At 42.6% G+C, this 18,354-nt stretch overlaps 1 protein-coding gene across 1 annotated transcript; it reads left to right on the top strand.

Annotated features, from left to right (window-relative positions):
* The first annotated feature begins 628 nt into the window (after window positions 1-628).
* Znf354c (zinc finger protein 354C) lies at window positions 629-17,553 on the top strand. Its single transcript, XM_059270463.1, has 5 exons — window positions 629-781; window positions 1,867-1,951; window positions 10,433-10,559; window positions 11,043-11,135; window positions 12,630-17,553. Exons 2-5 carry the CDS (start codon window positions 1,871-1,873, stop codon window positions 14,054-14,056), a joined length of 1,728 nt encoding a protein of 575 aa, XP_059126446.1. The 5' UTR covers window positions 629-781; window positions 1,867-1,870; the 3' UTR covers window positions 14,057-17,553.
* The last annotated feature ends 801 nt before the right edge of the window (window positions 17,554-18,354 follow it).

Raw genomic sequence — 18,354 nt, 5'->3', positions numbered from 1 at the left:
GGCAATTGATCTTAGGATTCAGCAGCTCGCTGGATTTAAACAAACAAACAAACAAACAAACAAATAAATAAATAAAAGCTAAGTATGTGTATTCAATCAATTACTTTTATTTTTTAATCTTCCTGCTTCTGAAACCATCCTGGACTGAATATCAAGATCCTTGGCACAAAACGAAACAAGCAAAAACCCTGAAACAATACTATGCGCATTGTTCTGTGTGTTGTACACGTTAAACTGATTTAAATTATCATGATTAGTGGTGTAGGCTACACAGATTCTCCTATTAATGTGCATAAATCTATGTATCCCTGGCTGTCCTTCAACTCCATGAGTCAGGCTAGCCTGGTACTTAGGGGTGGGGTGGGGTTACTCTTAGACACTAAATCCCGGTTTTGTCTTGTCACATCACTTCGCCCGCCTAGCGAACAAGTCTGAGGACTGACTGAGAGAGCCTAGCCGGGTTTGCAGTTTACTGTGTTTGCAGTGCACACCCCCAGCCCTAGACAACATTAACCTGAACGCAGGGGAAACACCGCCACAATTCTACTCAGCTTTCGGAAAACGCTTGTCCCCGGTGCCTTCTGGGAAATGTAGTCAGAGCGGTCCCGAGGCATGCCGGGAATAGTAGTTCTCTGAGGTTTCTCCTGGTGGCGGGGCAGCTCTCGGCGTTTTGGGGGGGCTCCGGGCCGAGGTGATCCTGACTGTGCCAGGAGGGCGCATCTGGGGCAGACATCCTCGAGACCGCTTGTGCTGAGGGCGGCTGGAGCGAGCGCCGGCGTCCGTGAGTGGGACGGAGGGGGCGGGCGGGGTGTAGCGGGCGGTGGGCTTCGCGGCGGGCCTGGCGCGGCCTGGCATCTTGCTCTGCGGCCTCTGGCTCGGGGACCCGCCAGCAGGCTCGGCCTGCCACGGAGAGCGGCTGGGCCTAGACTGCGGGGCCAGGGGCCTGTGCATCTTCTCTTGCATCCTAGCGATGCAGGTCAGGAAAACAACAGCCGGTACCTAGCAGTCTAGGCTAATTTGATGAATTAGCGCATCTAATACCAAGTTATAGGCTCCTTGGCCCTTCATTGTGCCCACGGTGCAGAGTAAGAAACCAAGGTATAGTGTGGCCGGAGCATTCGCTGAGTCTTGTCTAGAGACTTGGGCTGAAAGCAGAATTCCCTTTCCATCTGTGCGCCTTGCAATGTCTTGTCACTTTGGGCAGTCTGTGAACCCCTCAGCTATCCACCTCAGCCACGTCGACAGCACAGCCCCACCTCTGCTGCACAGCGGAATGGTTCCAGGACTTCCCAAACAGCCAAAACTCAAGTCCTTTAGGTAGACTGGCATTGCATTTGCAGAGAACTTGGACACATCGTCCTCTGTACTTTATATCAGGTATATCCAACCCTTTGACATTGCCAGTTTTTGTACAAGGCGCTAATAGGCCTGTAGGTGAGTGTGGAGGGACAAGTGTCAGACATTAGAAGTGTCTTATATACTGAAGGGATGGAGTTTTGACAGATTGGTTTGGTCAGCATTCTTATCATTTGGTTTGCGGTGTTTATCGGGGATAGCTTTCTTGAGATCTCATGACCATTATGGTTAGGTTTTTAAAATTAATTTATGTTTATGTGTATATGTTTGTGTCTGTATGTGTGTATGTGTCCGTGAGCCCAAACCTGGGGAAGGCCAGAAGAGGATGTTAGATCTCCTGGAACTGGAGTTACGGGTGCTGGTAATCAAACTCAGGTTCTGTGCAAGAGAGGGAGTGCTCTTAACCACTGAACCACCTCTCCAGACCCCCATTATGGGTGGTTTTAACTTCCTTGTGCTAAGCTTTCCCTTGGTACCAGAATTCCTTACTACACCCTTTTTCCTTTCCAGGCATATGTGGTCAGCACTCAGCTCTCCTTTGGCAGGAAAACTAAGAAAGGAAATGGCTGTGGATTTGCTGGCTGCACGAGGGGCAGTAAGTGAAGCTTGTCTTTGCATAAATTGCTTTCTGACTCAAAGATGTGGATGCATTTTCATTCTTACTCCCTGTTACTTTTCTCACTTGCAAAATTAGCATTTAACAGAGGTATGCAAAGTCCAGTTTGAAGCTGACCTTCAAGGAAAAGATATAAAAACCTCCCACCATACACCTATCAAAGGAGTAGACCTAGGGACAAAGAATTCTGCCAGGTCCAGAACAGGTGCTGTCCTGTAACCACCATCTCACAGAACCTCCCAGATGCTTTTCTTTAAAAAAAAAAAAAAGGGGGGGTGGGGGGAGAATCCTCCAGATGGAATGTCTATCCCATTTTGTTAGCCAAAGGAGAGGTATGAGCTCATTTATAATTTAAAATACCTTCTATTGCCAGGGAATTTGGTCCCCTCTATTGGGTTCCTAATTTCATTAGTAAAAATTTAGAAATTTAGAAGGAAGCTTGAAGAAAATGTTATTAAAATTTGAGAAAAATAACAGGGCAGACAGGCTGTAAATCTTGGCAGTTGACAGGAAGAGGGAGAGGGAAAGGAGGAAGAAAGCCATGTGTCAGCGTCAGGATCCGAGAAGGAGGCAGGTTCAGCAGGGGGGTCAGCATACTGCATAGTAGGCAGTAAGTTGTGTGGTGTGGGAAGTAGCTTCAGAGAGTTTGTGAGAAATCCCAGAGTGCCAGGGAAAGCATGCTTGGGATTTTATCCAGTATCTGGAAAAAAAAGAAAAGAATAAAAAGGAAAAGTTACAGTTTTCTGGGTAACTCTGAAAATCAGGCAAGCTCCAAAGGCTATATGATGGAAGCCTATAAGGCAGTCACTGCCCAAAGGCTTCTGGGAAGGGTGACTACAGTATTCATTAAGGGATAATTAGTCCTCCTTCTCCTTAGCACATCTTTAGGTGAATCAGATTTTGGGAGTGGAGGAAATGGGTAGAGGCAAACTCCTGGCCAGATAATTGAGAGGCCCCGTTTGATTAACTCTTTAAATTTTTTGAGAAATTATTATTTTTTTAAAGATTTATTTATTTATTATGTATACAGTGTTCTACCTGCATGTGTACCTTCAGACCAGATTTCATTACAGATGGTTGTGAGCCACCATGTGGTTGCTGGGAATTGAACTCAGGACCTCTGGAAGAACAGCCACTGCTCTTAACCTCTGAGCCATCTCTCCAGCCCATGGATTAACTTTTAAAGGAAGGGCACAGACTATGTAAAGCTCTGGCTAGCTTAGAGTGTGTCAGTGAGTCTTAATAAAGCCAGAGTCCTTCCCCTTTTTCACTGGGTAATGGCAGAACTGATGTTTACCTTTGTAGTGTTATTGGAGAAATGGGAGGTGGGGTCCAAAGGCAGCTCAGCAGGCTGGGTGATTCTCTGGTTTCTGCAGCCGTTAATCCCTGTAACTCTGCCGTGGCTCAGCCTGTTTCTCCCCATAAGGTCAGTGCTACAGTAGTGACAAACACCAGCAGAATACAGTGTCCAGCCGTCCTCAATCTAGCCTGGGCTCCCCTCTGTCCATGTGAGCTTTCTCATCCCATGGTGGACCGACAGAGTTCTTCATTCTAGGTGAGGGAAGTCATGGAAGAGTTTGTGCTTGTAGTGTAGCTGTTTCCTTCTGGCACCATCATGAGGCACAGAGTAAAGCTTGGTGACCTTCAGAAGACCTTGACCTGTGATTGCAGCAGAGATCTAAGGAGAACAGGACAAGGTCTGTGCTAATGAGGGTGTCATGGGAGGAGGCAAGAGGGTCACAAGGCCCTCATCTGAGATTCCAGTCCACACTTATTCTTGCCCTACGTGTGTGTGTTCCGGAGTGGGTAGCTGGTGGTGGTAAGGGTGTGTACGAGGTGGAAGAGTGACTGTGGTTGGGGACTTTTCCAGAGTTGCTCATGCTGTGGTGGGGCCCAGTACTGTAAGAAACCCCGTCAATGCACAGGCTTGCCAAGCTGCAGGTACACAGAACAGGTTCCTGCCTGTTGGTGCCCTCCCTGTCCAGGATGAACAGATGTTTCTGTACGACTCCCTTGGAAAAGTTGCTCAGCGTCACTCCAGAGCCAGTTTCTGTGGACTGAGGTGCTGCTGTGTGACTTTTCCAGGAGTCCATGGCCATCGTGCTGAGGAGCGTGACTGATGGCAGGCACTGGAGCAGTAGCTGAGAGATTACATCACATCCACAAGACAGAGGCAGAGAGTGAGCCTAGGCCTATCATGAGGCTTTTGAAACCTCAAAGCCCACCCTCAGTGACACACCTCCTAACAAGGCCACACCTCCTAGTTCTTCCTAAACAGTCCACCAACTGGGAACTTATAGATGGATTTTTCTTTGGGCCGCCAGCTCACAAACAAAACAAAACAAAATGACAAAGAGGCTTATTAGTAATTATGAAAGCTCGGCCTGCAGACTTGTGCCACTAGCTCTTATAACTTATATTAACCCATTTATATTCATCTCTGTTTTGCCTCATGGCTTTTTACCTCTCTTCTGTCTTGGACCTCCTGTTTCCTCTCTGTGTCCTCCAGCATCTATTTTGTGCCTAGATTCATCCCCTCTTCTTCTCTGTCCAGAAGTTCCACCTAACCTCTTCCTGCCCAGCTATTGACCAGTCAACTCTGTATTAAACCAATCAGAAAGCACCTTGGCAATGACACATCTTCACAGGGTACAAAAAGATTGTTCTACAACAGGATCTAAACGTGAGCCCCACAGCTTGCATTAAATTCCACTGGCTCCTGCACTCATGAACCTCTTGTGGTAGTTTGAATGGGAATGGCCCCCATAGGCTCATATGATTGGTACTTGGTCCCCAGTTGGTGAAACTGTTTGGGAAGGACTAGGAGGTGTGGGCTTTGTTGGAGGAAGTATGTCACTGGAGACAGGCTTTGAAGTTTCAAAAGCCCTCCCCTTTCCCAGTTAACTTCCTCTCTGCCCTGTGCTTGTGGATCAAGATGTAAGCTCTCAGGTACTGCTCCAGTGCCATGTGTGCCTCCCTGTTGTCATGCTCCTTGCTGTGATGATCACGGACTCACCCTGTGAACTGTAAGCCACGAATAAATTCTTTCTTCTATAACTTGCCTTGACCGTGGTGTCTTATCGTAGCAGTAGAAAAATAACTAAGACGCCACTTCATAGGGCTAAGGGAGAGAACTCATCTTGATGGGTAAGTACTGATAGCACATTATACAAAGAGTATGTGAGGTGAGAGATGAGGCTGCCGTGTTGAAAAAGGACAGCTTGCTGCATCTGCTAATCAAAACATGCATGGCAAATTTGACCCAGCAGTTCAGTCTATCTCAGTGGTTCTCAACCTTCCTAATGCTGCGGCCCTTAATACAGTTCCTCATGTTGTGGTGACCCCCCACCATAACATTATTTCATTGCTGCTTCATAACTGTAATTTTGCTACTGTTATAAATTATAATGTAAATACCCGATATGTAGGATATCTGATATATGACTCCCAGAGGGATCATGATCCATATGTTGAGAACCACTGTTTTATCCTATAAACATGGGTGTGCCCCAACCCAGGGAGACTGCTAGGAGAATGATTGTTGTGACTGTTTGTGACAGCAAAGAAAGAACAGCCATCTATGTGCTCATGTGCACAGTCTAGGGAGGTGAAGTGAGTAAAGTGCTTGCCACACAGGCTTGAGGACCTGAGTTCAGATCCTCAGTACCCTCACAGAAAGGTGGGGTGCTGGTGTGCTGGGGAGGCAGAAACGGAGGACTCTTAGTCTCACTGACCAGCTGACCTTGCTGAGTCACTAAGCTCTAGGTTCAGTGAGAGATTTTGTTTGAAAAGTAAAGTAGAAAGCAATAGAGCAAGATACTCACCATTTATCTGTCTCTGACCTCCACACACTGTAGTGAGTCTTTCTCTGTCCCACCAGCCAGCTCCCAAATAATGACACAAAGACTTATTATTGTGAAAGCTTGGCCAATAGCTTAAGCTTGTTTTTAGCTAGCTCTTATGACTTAAATTATCCCATTTCTATTAATCTGTGTGCTGCCCTAGGGCTCGTTTACCTCATCTGTGTACTTTCCATCCTGTTTTCCTGCTTCCTCCGTGTCTCCTAATGTCTCCTCCCTTCTTCTTCCTAGCATCCTCTGTGCCTGGAAATCTTGCCTAGCTATTGGCTGTTCAGCTTTTTATTACACCAATCAGAGTGACATTTCTTCACAGTGTACAAAAAGATTATTTCACATTTCCCCTTTTGTCTAAATAAAAAGGAAAGATTTTAACTTTAACATAGTAAAACTATATACAATAAGAATAGTTATCAGATACTGTCTAAATAGAAAAGAAAGGTATTAACTTTAACAAATGAAACTACAATAAGAAAAATTATCAAGTAAGAATTACATTCATAATATCCAGTCCATTTGTATTTGGCATATTGGAGAAAATACTCCTTTATCTATCCTATCTTGATGAATCTGAAGTTTTATACCTAATTTACTTTCTATCAAGACTAAGGAAACTATAACTATAACTATCCAGTCTTCAATCCCATCAAAGACCTGAGAAGGATATAGTATTACCTGAATAAACAGGAAGTGCAGAGCAAGCAACTTCCAAAACTATGAGAAATGACAGAAACATCTGTCTGCCTAGACCGTCACCCAAGCTTCCACTGCAACATTGGGACATCCATCTTCAGCCCAAAGGCATAGAGTATCTGACAGATTTTTCTGTAAAGTAGGAATTTTGAAGGACTGTCCCACCCTGTCTTGGCAAAGTTCAGCCGTCTCATTCCTTTGTGTCCTGCTTGTCCAGTTTGGACAATATACTGTCAGCAGTTGAAGCAAGGGCAATTTCTTGTCCAAATGGCTAGCCTTTGCCACAAAGAAAGCAAACTCCATATGGAGGTTCTTTGATACCCATCATCCTTTTATGAAGTAGATTGGTGCTGCCAGGAGCAGATGTGTCAATCTGTCATGAAAAGCCCTATGTTAACAAAACATTTTAAATGCCATATTCTGTAGGACTTTGAAGTATTTGAAGACTATCTATCTATTTAAAATATGTCTTTGTATGACCTTGAAAACATGCCTAACATGACTAGAAGTTTAATTGTTATAGATGACTAACTATTAACTTGTATTTCTTTATTATCCTAAATAGCTTTCAAAGACTAAAGCTTTACATTACATTTTTAAATGAGCTATGTAGGTACAATATCTTAAACAATAGTAGAAACATATATACAGTATAACAAAACTAACCTTAAATTTGTGTCAGTATATAAAAATCCATACCACTGTAAAATATTTGAGATTAGTGGTTGTTTAAAAATAGACTCAACAATCCATCCTTTTATCCCATCATTTCTATGCTATATCTCCCTTTTTCCCTTCAGAAAGAGATCCCTGAATCTAATTTCCTTTGCTCCCTGACCATGACCAATAACAGCTTGTAACCCTAAACTATGACAAACATCCATAATCTACTGAATGACCAAAACCCACCAATCCCACATCTTGGAAACATGGGCATTATGTTCTGTAGACTGTTTCCTGTTGTCTGGGGGCTGCTGGTATCTTTAGGGAACCCTGAGAAAAATGGGATAATGGTCAAGTTCTGGAAGAGTTAGCTGTATCATTTTGTTGTCTAGTCTCTGTGTAATGGTAAAGTGCAAGGCTTATCTGAAGTCCTGGCTGGAGTAGTCTGTGAGGCTGGACCATCTCAGCCAGCAGCCTCGGAGCTGTTCTGGATTCAGAACTCTGAGGAAACTGCAGCAGAGGCACTCTGAGAGGCTGGATTACATGGGCCACCCATTTTCATTGATGTCTGGTCCCCTTGCTCTGAACACACCAACTTTTAGAGGTAACATAATCTGTATTAACACAGATTTGGACTGTGCCTTGTACACAAGCCAGCCAAAGATGATTTTTTGTTTTATGTTGAGCAGGTGAAATATACATCCTTGAGAAACAGGTTTAATCATGAACAGGAATAAACCTAGTTTGTCTTTATTATAAGATAGCTTTTAAGCCTAAGATGGAGGCAGGCTGGTTCTTCAATAGAGTGCGTGTTTAAAATGAGTGAAGCCCTGAGTTTCGTCTCCAGCACTGGAAACAAATTTGAAAGAAAGGAACAAACAAACACATAGAAAAAAATGTGAGGATGCTAAGATTGCTTTTCTGTCCCTCTCCACAAACACCAAAGAATAATTAGGGAAGTGTTCTGGGTAAATGTATAAAACTTTTCAGAAGATTGTTTTGTTGCTTGCCTTTTCATATGAATCAATAGTGTGTTAAGATAAAATCTGGTGTCAGGTGTACAAATTTCCCTCATTCTGTGTAATGGCTGTGTGTATTTCATGTAATGTGTCTTATCATTTCCATATTCACTGCCTTATTAATAAACATGTAGGTAACCCTTAAAATTTCATTTATGTTAATATATATATGTTTTATGTGCTGTATAACAGTTTACCACAGATTCAGTATTTAGAACAGCACCAGTTGGTTGTCTCACAGTTCTGAAAGTCAGAAGCCTTACACTGGTTTATTGTCAAGCTGTCTACTGGGCTGGTTCTGGATGGATACTGGGAGGGAAAGTCTGTTTCCTTGTTCTCTTCACTGCCTAGAAGTTAGTTCTGTCACCTCAGCCTTGGCTTCTATTATCACATGGACTTCTCTTACACCCGAGTCTCTCTCTGAGAACCATTGTCATTACAGCGCTACCTGCATAATAATCTAGGCAGTCGCCGGGCGGTGGTGGCGCACGCCTTTAATCCCAGCACTCGGGAGGCAGAGGCAGGCGGATCTCTGTGAGTTCGAGGCCAGCCTGGGCTACCAAGTGAGTTCCAGGAAAAGCGCAAAGCTACACAGAGAAACCCTGTCTCGAAAAAGCAAAAAAAAAAAAAAAAAAAAAAAAAAAATCTAGGCAGTCTGTCTGCCTCACAATCCTGAAATAAACAATTCCAGAGTCCACTTTGTCATGCATGTCACATCCACAGGTCCTGCCAGGGACCGTTCCGGAGGAATGTCCCTACATAGTGGTGAGAGTATTTCTTCCCAGTAGTAAAAGTGCAAGGTTAAAATGCTACCCCACCCACAGCGCTGTTCCAAAGCTTACTACCTTCATCTGTGTTATACGAGAATCTCTTTCCTTCATTTGGGCCTTCTCACATTTGGGGAGTAAGTTTCTTTTGGAAGAAATTACTTTTTTTCTGTTTTTTGAGACAGAGTTTCTCCATATAGTCCTGGCTGTCCTGGAACTCACTCTGTAGATCAGGTTGGCCTCAAACTCACAGAGATCCACCTGCCTCTGCCTCCTGGGTGGGGGGATTAAAGGCGTGCACCACCACCACTAGGCTGAAATTACTTTCTGAATGACTCTTTGGTGCCTGTATAGTTTTGCACATCCCATGGTTCTTCTGATTTTCATATTGAATAGAATCCTATCTGATAGTAGCTTATAGGTCTGTTTACCGGAACTCAAACCCTAGTTCTACCTTTTTTTCTAGTAGTCTCTTGGGAAGGTTACTTAACCTGTTCATTTATTATGTGTGTATGCGCCACAGCACAAGTGTGGGGGTCAGAGGACAACTTGTGGGAGTTGGTTCTCTTCTACCATGTGGGTTCTCAGCATCAAACTCAGGAAGTCAAGGCTTGGCAGCAAGTGCCTTTACCTTCTGACTCAACTTCCTGACCTGGGTTACTTAACCTTTCTAGACCTGTTTTTCCATTTGCAAAGTGCTTTAACTATAGCCTTTTCATAGAGGGTTTTCCTAAGATTTAAAGGCAATAGTACATGCAAAGTTCCTACCACAGTCCCTGACATTCTTCTCATTAAACAATTTTCAAATTTCTTTATGTCCATGGATTTCTCATGTTTGGTTGGTATTCCCTCAGCCTTCCTGCACTGCTCTACATGTATTCTGATTTCTATTGCTCTTCTTTCTTTCACTTAGATTTTGAGTGAGAGAAGGCTATGCTGGCTTAGAAACACTATAAAATTCTAGGGGTGGATTTTAATTCCCTAGTGTCAGGGACTCTGCCCCCTCCAATCCCTAATCTACACAGTTGGTGTCATATATCTTTGATTCTAGTGGCTTCTCAATAAATACTTGCTTAGTGAAATAGTCAATAACTATTGCCCAGAAATTACATAACTAGATGATTCAGAATACTTAGTATCCTAAGATAGTTTCAGAATTTCTTGGAATACATCCAGTGTCACCCTCATCCAGATGATGAAGGTAATGGTCTGTGGCAGAGGTTCTCAGTCTTCCTAATGCTGTGACCCTTTAAAACAGCTCCTCATGTTGTGGTGACCCCAACCATAACATCATTTTCATTGCTATTTCATAACTGTAATTTTGCTACTGTTATGAGTTGTAATGTAAATATCTGATATGCAGGATATCTGAAGAGCCATTCACACCCCCCAAAAGGGGTCATGGACCACATGTTGAGAACTGTTGTTCTAGGGTAAGCAGGAATGGGTTTGCTGTTTCAGGAGCCTGTGACGTTCAGGGATGTGGCCGTGTTCTTCAGCCAGGATGAGTGGTTGCATCTGGACTCTGCACAGAGAAGCCTGTACCGGGAGGTGATGCTGGAGAACTACAGCAGCCTGGCCTCACTGGGTAAGGGGTTTTGCCTCCAAACAGTGTATTAGAAGAACCTCTTGAAGCTACTTCTTTGGGTTCAGAGTCCTGTTTTCTGCTCCATTGTGCTGCAGGTGAAAGTCAGGTCTCTGCGAAGTTGGAAGGATGTTTGTTCTCTGACACCTTTTATGCTTTCTTCTCTTTCTTTGCCTTCCTTGCCCCCTGCTCTCAGTCAGTTTAGAGTCTAAAGTTTATAGAAGACATTTCGATGTTGTTGAAAACTGTACAGGAGTACCCTGTTTCAGGACGTTCATTTCTAGACCATGTATTAATTTTGAGTTGGCCCTTGCTTTTTGCCCCATGCCCTAATCTTTCTTGCCCCTTGGGAAGTGATTCCACTGTGTGTCCCACCTTCTGTGACTGACATCTCTGCTTTTGAGTGCAGGGGAGTGGTGTATGAAGTGGCTCTGAGATTGCCCTTCAGGCCGTTCTTCCCAACTCTATCCTCTTTCTCATGAGCAGGGATCCAGGCTTCTGTACCTCGGGTGATTGGCAGACTGCAAAAAGGACAAGATCCCTGCATAGAACGAGAAGACCCTGAAGACAGCTGCCTAGGTGAGTGAGCCAATGGGCAGTGGAGACACAGGAGTCTGCGCGAGGATGTCATGAAAGGGCAATGGTGACATTCTTGTAAGGAATGAGCCCTATTGGGATGTTTAGGGCCTGTGTTTAAACAGATCACTTGTTGACATGCAGCCATCTAAATGCAATGATGTAGCATTAATCCATTTTCAGTATGGATTGAGTAAAGGAAGCTGAATTTTAGCTTAGAGTTCTTAACAGGAACTTAAACTAAATTTTTTTTTGCCTAGAGTCAGAGCTGAACTTGGGCTTGGGCACACTCAGACCTTCAGGACAAACTGAGTTCACAAACTTACAGATTTTCATTATTCTCATAAGATTCCCACACAAAGATTAGTCTTCTGGTTCCAGATTGGAGAAGAAGTGAATATAGCATTTCTCCTTTGGCCTAGCAGAAAGGTGGGAAGTGATGAGAGATAGCAAGAAAAACATGGTATTCTTTCCATCGGAGGTGTAGATTGGTGCCCATAGCTGACTTGTTCCACAGTTTTTCCTTTTGATCAATGTCTTAAACTTATGTCAAACACGATTGTGTTTGGGGCTGTTGTAATTTTTAAGATCCAAATGTCATTTTTTTTTTTTTTTTTTTTTTTTCGAGACAGGGTTTCTCTGTGTAGTTTTGCGCCTTTCCTGGAACTCGCTTTGGAGACCAGGCTGGCCTCGAACTCACAGAGATCCGCCTGCCTCTGCCTCCCAAGTGCTGGGATTAAAGGCGTGCGCCACCACCGCCCGGCCCAAATGTCATCTTTTAACCGATTGCTTTCCCCTTTCATGGGCCATGATGAAATTATAGTTGAATGTGAAGTCACAATTTTAAGAAAAACAACCCAAATATTTTAAAATTATTGACTGTGGATTTCAGAGAAAGCATGGGAAAAATTCAATGAAAGCGACTGTGAGTAGAAGAAAGTAAAGGAACTAGCTGCCCACCTCCTGTGACTTCAGTGTTCCATTTCCTTAAGTCTTCTGCTCTGTCCTGTCCTTTCCTGTCTTTATTTTTTTCCTCTAGAACTGTAGTCTCTTCATCTTCAACACTGATTTGATTTGTCTAGTTATACTTCTTCTTCTTCTTCTTCTTCTTCTTCTTCTTCTTCTTCTTCTTCTTCCTCTTCCTCTTCCTCTTCCTCTTCCTCCTCCTCCTCCTCCTCCTCCTCCTCCTCCTTCTTTTTGGTTTTTCAAGACAGGATTTCTCTGTGTAGTTTTGGTGCCTGGCCTGGATCTTGCTCCCAGGCTGGGCTTGAACTCACAGAGATCTGCCTGGCTCTGTGGACTTAAAGGCATGTGCCACCATCGCCTGGCCCCATTTACTTCTTATCATCCTGCTTTCTCTCCAGATTCAGATCCATGTTTGGGATCAGACTGCATCAAACCTCTTTTATATGTGTTGCTGCCAATCTCATTGGCCTTCTGATGCATCCATGTCTCTCTTCCAGCAAAGGAAGAATTAATTCTTCCACTTCTTTTCAGATTTCCAGATCTGGCCAGAGATAGAAGCATTGCCTCCCAAACAAGACATTTTTATTGAAGAACCATCTCATGGGCTAATAAAGCATGAGTCCACTGAGGGTGCTCACTGGAAGACCAACTTTGGAGAAGTTGTGAAATCTGAGAGCCTAATAGCACAGGAGCAAGAAAAGAAAGTTCATGAGCAGGGGGCAGCTTCACCCAAGGAAACTGTCAGTGAAGATGGAAATCCCACAGGCCCCGAGCTGGGCAAGCCCTTGTTTATAAATAAAGGACTTGTCTCACAAGAGAGTGATCCCCTAGAAAGGGTACCTGGTATGGATCGCACTTTGGAGAAAGATTTACCACAGGATTTTGATTTCATGAGAAGCTTCCAGATTTACCCAGGACAAAAACCTTATGTCTGCAGTGAATGTGGGAAGGGTTTTAGCCAAAGTCTTCATCTTCTTGAACACCACAGGATTCACACTGGGGAGAAACCGTACACGTGTAATGAGTGTGGGAAAAGCTTCAGCCATAGGTCTTCTCTCCTGGCTCACCAGAGAACGCACACTGGAGAGAAGCCATACAAATGCAGTGAGTGTGAGAAAGCATTCGGCAGCAGTTCCACGCTCATCAAACACCTGAGGGTGCACACTGGAGAGAAACCTTACCGATGCCGGGAATGTGGGAAAGCCTTCAGTCAGTGTTCAACCCTCACTGTGCACCAGAGGATTCACACTGGGGAGAAGCTCTATAAATGTGCCGAGTGTGACAAGGCCTTTAATTGCAGAGCAAAGCTTCACAGACATCAGAGAATCCACACAGGTGAGAAGCCCTATAAATGTGCTGAGTGTGGGAAGGGCTACAGTCAGTTTCCATCCCTAGCCGAACATCAGAGACTCCATACTGGAGAACAGCTTTGCCAGTGCTTACAGTGTGGGAGAACCTTCACACGTGTCTCCACCCTTATTGAACATCAGAGAATTCATACTGGACAGAAACCATATCAGTGCACCGAATGTGGGAAGACCTTCAACCAGTATTCATCCTTCAATGAACATCGGAAGATTCATACTGGGGAGAAACTTTACACATGTGAAGAATGTGGGAAAGCCTTTGGCTGTAAATCAAACCTGTATCGGCATCAGAGGATCCATACTGGAGAGAAACCCTATCAGTGTAATCAGTGTGGAAAGGCCTTCAGCCAGTATTCATTCCTAACTGAACACGAGCGAATCCATACTGGAGAGAAGCTCTACAAGTGTATGGAATGTGGGAAAGCCTATAGTTACAGGTCAAACCTTTGTAGACACAAAAAAGTCCACCTTAAAGAAAGGCTTTATAAATGGAAAGAATACGGGACACCTTTTATCTATGGCTCGTCCCTTACTCCATATCAGAAATTTCTGAGAGGAGACAAGCCTGAGAATTTTAATTCATCCCCCTAATCCAAGACAGCGACCAGAAGAATAGTAACTAGAGTTCAAATCAAATAGATTTCATCTTTTTTACTTGTACAATAAATAGTTACTACTAAGTCATGGAGAGTAAATAGTGAAAATACAAAGAATGGTGATGTCAGCCGTTTAAGAACTATTACACAGAATTTTTTTAAATCTATCATTTTTTAAATTCATAGAAAAAGTATGAAAGGCCTCATTTAAAAAACAAAATACATGAGTAACTATTGCGTATAAGCATTGTGTCATGAGATAGTCATCTCTTTCTGAGAACTTCTGTGTATGAATTTTCTTTTCAAGATAGTCTCTGAAATAGTTGATAATGTGGAGAATTGTGGGGCCTCAGCCCCTAAAATGGTGAGCTGGTATAGAGAAAAACTCCTTTTCATAAAGAGTCACTACAGAGGAAAAGAATAATTTGTTGTGTAACAACAATAAAGCTCTTTATGAAATGCCCCTTATACAACATATATGTGTGGGTATGTATACACATATATGACTCTTATGTATATATGGTCATGTCACTCAACAGTGGGGATACAGTTTGAAAATGCTTCATTGGACAGTTTTGTGTTTTAGAGGAACATCATTGCATTTGCACAACCCTAGATAGTCTGGGTCAGCCAATCAGTGTGATCTCTTGAGGTGATTAACATACCATACTTTTTAAAAAAATGTTGAGATTATAATTTAATTACAACATTTTTCCTTTTCATTTCTCCCTCCAAACTCTCCTATATTCCTCCCTACACTCCTTCAAATGTATGGCCTCTTTTCTCACTAATTGTTATGCATGCATACATCCATACTTTTTTACAGTAATTTTTTTTTATTGGTTTGCTTGTTTATTTTAGATAGGGTCTCACTATGTAGCCTAGGATGGCCTTGAACTCATTATGTAACCTGGTCTGGCTTTGAACTTGCAGTCTTGTTGCATCAGCCTCCCACTACTGGGATTAGAGTCTTGAGCCATCATGCTTGGTGTAAATGTTGTTAGTAGGATGTGTATACTCTAAAATAGAGATAAAAGTATAGTCCAGCAAATGCGGAAACTAGTAATGTAGTTTGTCACCATCATCATGTGTCATGTGCTGTACATAGTTGTGTGTGCTGCAATGTCATCTGGCTGCCAGCACAAGTGAGTATTGCATTGTGCCCAAGGTGTTATAATGGTTATAAAGTCATGACAGCTCTGATGTCATTAGGCAAGTGGGAATTTTCCAGGCCAGTTATAGTCTAATGAGACCACTGTGATATATCTCGTCCTATCATTGACCACAACATCATCATAGGCAAATGCTGCATGCACATACTCACATATACATGTGTATATGTGTGTGCCAATGTGTGTACATATACACACAAAGAGTTTAAGAATTGTTTTTTCTCCATAGTCCTTAATGACTAAAAAGACTCAGTTTACTAATTTAGGATTTACTTTTTCAAACTGAATGTTTCCCCCAAAGGGAAACTTTGTTTTGCTCTCCTGTATTTGTAGTGGATCTGGTTCTTTATAGCTGAATAGAGTCTCAGAGCACTGTGGAAGTTGGCCTGAGCAGACACAGGGGCAGACTGCCATGCAAACAGTACGTTGTATGTTGTAGAAGGCCAGTGTTGACAGTCTCCTGCTATGAGTCTATTAGCACTTTAGGACCAGGAGGGATTTTCATTTATAACCTTTCAAGAATCAAGGTCTTCAGCTCTGATGATCTCTGAGAGTTACAGGTTCATTTCTATCCTCAAGGCTCAAAAACACTGTTTGTTTTGTAACCTGTTCAAATGTTAGTGCTAGCAATGTAATCAGCTGTCTTTAGTTTCCCCAGCTCTGCTCTTAGTAGTGGAGTTGAGAACACGCCTCCTTTCCTTCTGTCTCTGATTGTACCTGCTTCTGTAATAACTGCTTAAATTATCAAAGCCAACGAAGGTCCCGATGGAGGTATTGCTTTGGTATGCTTCCATGTAAGGCTGCCTTTTTATTACACAACTTGTAATGCTTTTTTTTTTTCTTTGTAGTGCTGACGACTGAATCCAGGGCCTTGTACATGTTCAGGAGGAGCTCTACCACTGAGCTCTATCTCCAGCCCTTAGGATTCAAATATAAAGTTAGAGAGGAATATTTTATATTAAACAATCTACTCATCACCTATTGTTTATATCTCCCCTAGTCCACTGGTTTGTCATTTTAGAAATTACTCTAAGAGCATTAATTAGACCCTTCTGTCTGAGGAAAGAGTTAGAATTAAGCAGGCATTCAGCAAATGTTTCCTGATTGACTTCTTTTGACTTATCAGAGTAGTTTTATGTGTTTGAGTGTATTTGTAAGAAAAATAAGGCTTCAAATGAACCTCAGAATTTCTTATGTACCTAGTGGCCATGAGCATGCTCAGTGCCCACTTTTGGTTTGCAAATGCCATTCACCATCAAAAGGATTCAGGACTCCTTGAAGAAATGACTGATTTCATGTTTGGAGCAGGGGGGAATATAAGTGAACCTAGAGTATATTCTTATGATAAAAAACCATTTTAGAATTATTGATATAACATAGATGGACACAAGCACTAACTTGAAGGTGCATCCTTTGACCAAACTTAGGATATTCCAAACATCAACAATACTCATGACAGGATTAAATGTCATATTTTCAAAAGGCTATGGAAAAAAACTTTATTAGAGTTATTTGAAGAAAGCCATCTTTAAATATATAGAAAGCAATAAGCTTAGAAAAATCATTTAACAACTGTCATTATTAAGTCTGGCAAAAAAAATTGATTGATGGTAAAACCTATTACATGAAAAAGATTTGCATAACCCCAAAAGAGCACAGCTATGAGATGCAGAAGAAGCACCTGCTTCCAAGCTCTGGTAGGAAGATTCCCCTTCATGCGAGCAGCAGCCATTGTGACTTCTGCTGAGACCATACATGCACACTTTATTATTTATGAGACACTGCCAAAACCAATTAGTGGAAGTCTACAGAAATCTCTTATCTAGATTTACCTTCCTGTTTACAAAGAATTGAGAATAACAAGTTAGAGTATACAGTCATAGACAAATCTAGAGTTTGAGACATTGGAAATGATCATTGAGCTGTACTTTTCAAATAGCCAATATGTTAGAACAAAAAGTGGGCTTTTTTTCAAGACACCTGAGACAGCCACATGCAAAGTGTGATCCTTTATTGAGAGAAATAGGAAAAAAAAACTGTAAAAGACATTTGGGGGATATTTAGGGAAATACAAAGATGAGAATAGGTATTAGATAATGTGGTATGCTTATTTTTCTTAGAATAGGTAAGATGTTGAATTTATATTTCCCTATCATATGCATGCAAAAGTTTTAAGTTGACAAGTCATAATGTCTGCAGGATATTTTAAATTGAAACTGTAGAATTGATCAGTGATTGTTGAATCTTCGTGGTGGATATAGAATTTCTCATCGGTCACCCTTTAAACTTGTCTGTATGTATGTTTAAATTTAATAAAAATTGAGGCAAAAAATGATTGTATAAAGTGATGAATGTGAGGTTCCTGTCCAGAATCCTCCTTTCTTATCCTCAGAGAATGTTTCTAATCAGTGGAAATGGTGGATTTGGCTCCCCTTTAAATGGAGTAAGCACACTCTGCCGTCTCTCCTACTGAATGCAACTAATACCCAGGCCAGCTGTTCAGATCCCCTGAAAAATAATGGCAAGCAGATTAATGAAGGAAACACATATGAAGCAAAACATCTGGCACGCTGGGCATGTCTGTGGAGTACAGTGGTGGCTGAACAGGCCAATCACATCTTTGAGCTCTCACCTTCTCTCTGGCCAGAGGAACTGTGAGCCAACAGTGGTCAGCAAGGTCTTCGTCACTTCGTTTTTACTGTTTCTTTCTACTTGTGCTTGGATGTGGATGTGACATGAGGCAGAGAAAAAACCCTAAAGCCTTGGATTTCTCGTCAGAAGGTCAGGAGGACAAGGGACTCTTGGGATAGAGTGTGTCAGAAAAAGGAAGCTCAGGAAAGTGATTTGTCCACAAACTCTTGGTGGCCCCATGATCCTTGCATACATTGGTCTCACTCTAGCTATGTAGTCCATTTGTATTAGCGTTCTCCAGAGGCACAGACCAACAGAATGGAGTCTATATTCAAAGGGAATCCATTAGATTGGCTTTCATGATAGAATTGCAGTAGTTCAGGAACAGCTGTCTCACACCAGGGAGGCTGAGAACCCAATAGTCCATGAAGCTGAGTGCCTCAGCCTCTCCAATCTAGCACCAAAGGCCTAGAGGGTTCCTAGAGAGCCA

The sequence above is a fragment of the Peromyscus eremicus genome, chromosome 8a, assembly GCF_949786415.1.
Source record: "Peromyscus eremicus chromosome 8a, PerEre_H2_v1, whole genome shotgun sequence".
NCBI classification, from domain to species: Eukaryota; Metazoa; Chordata; class Mammalia; order Rodentia; family Cricetidae; genus Peromyscus; species Peromyscus eremicus.
Note: the sequence above shows the minus strand (reverse complement) of the source record. Positions and strands in the feature narration are given on the sequence as shown.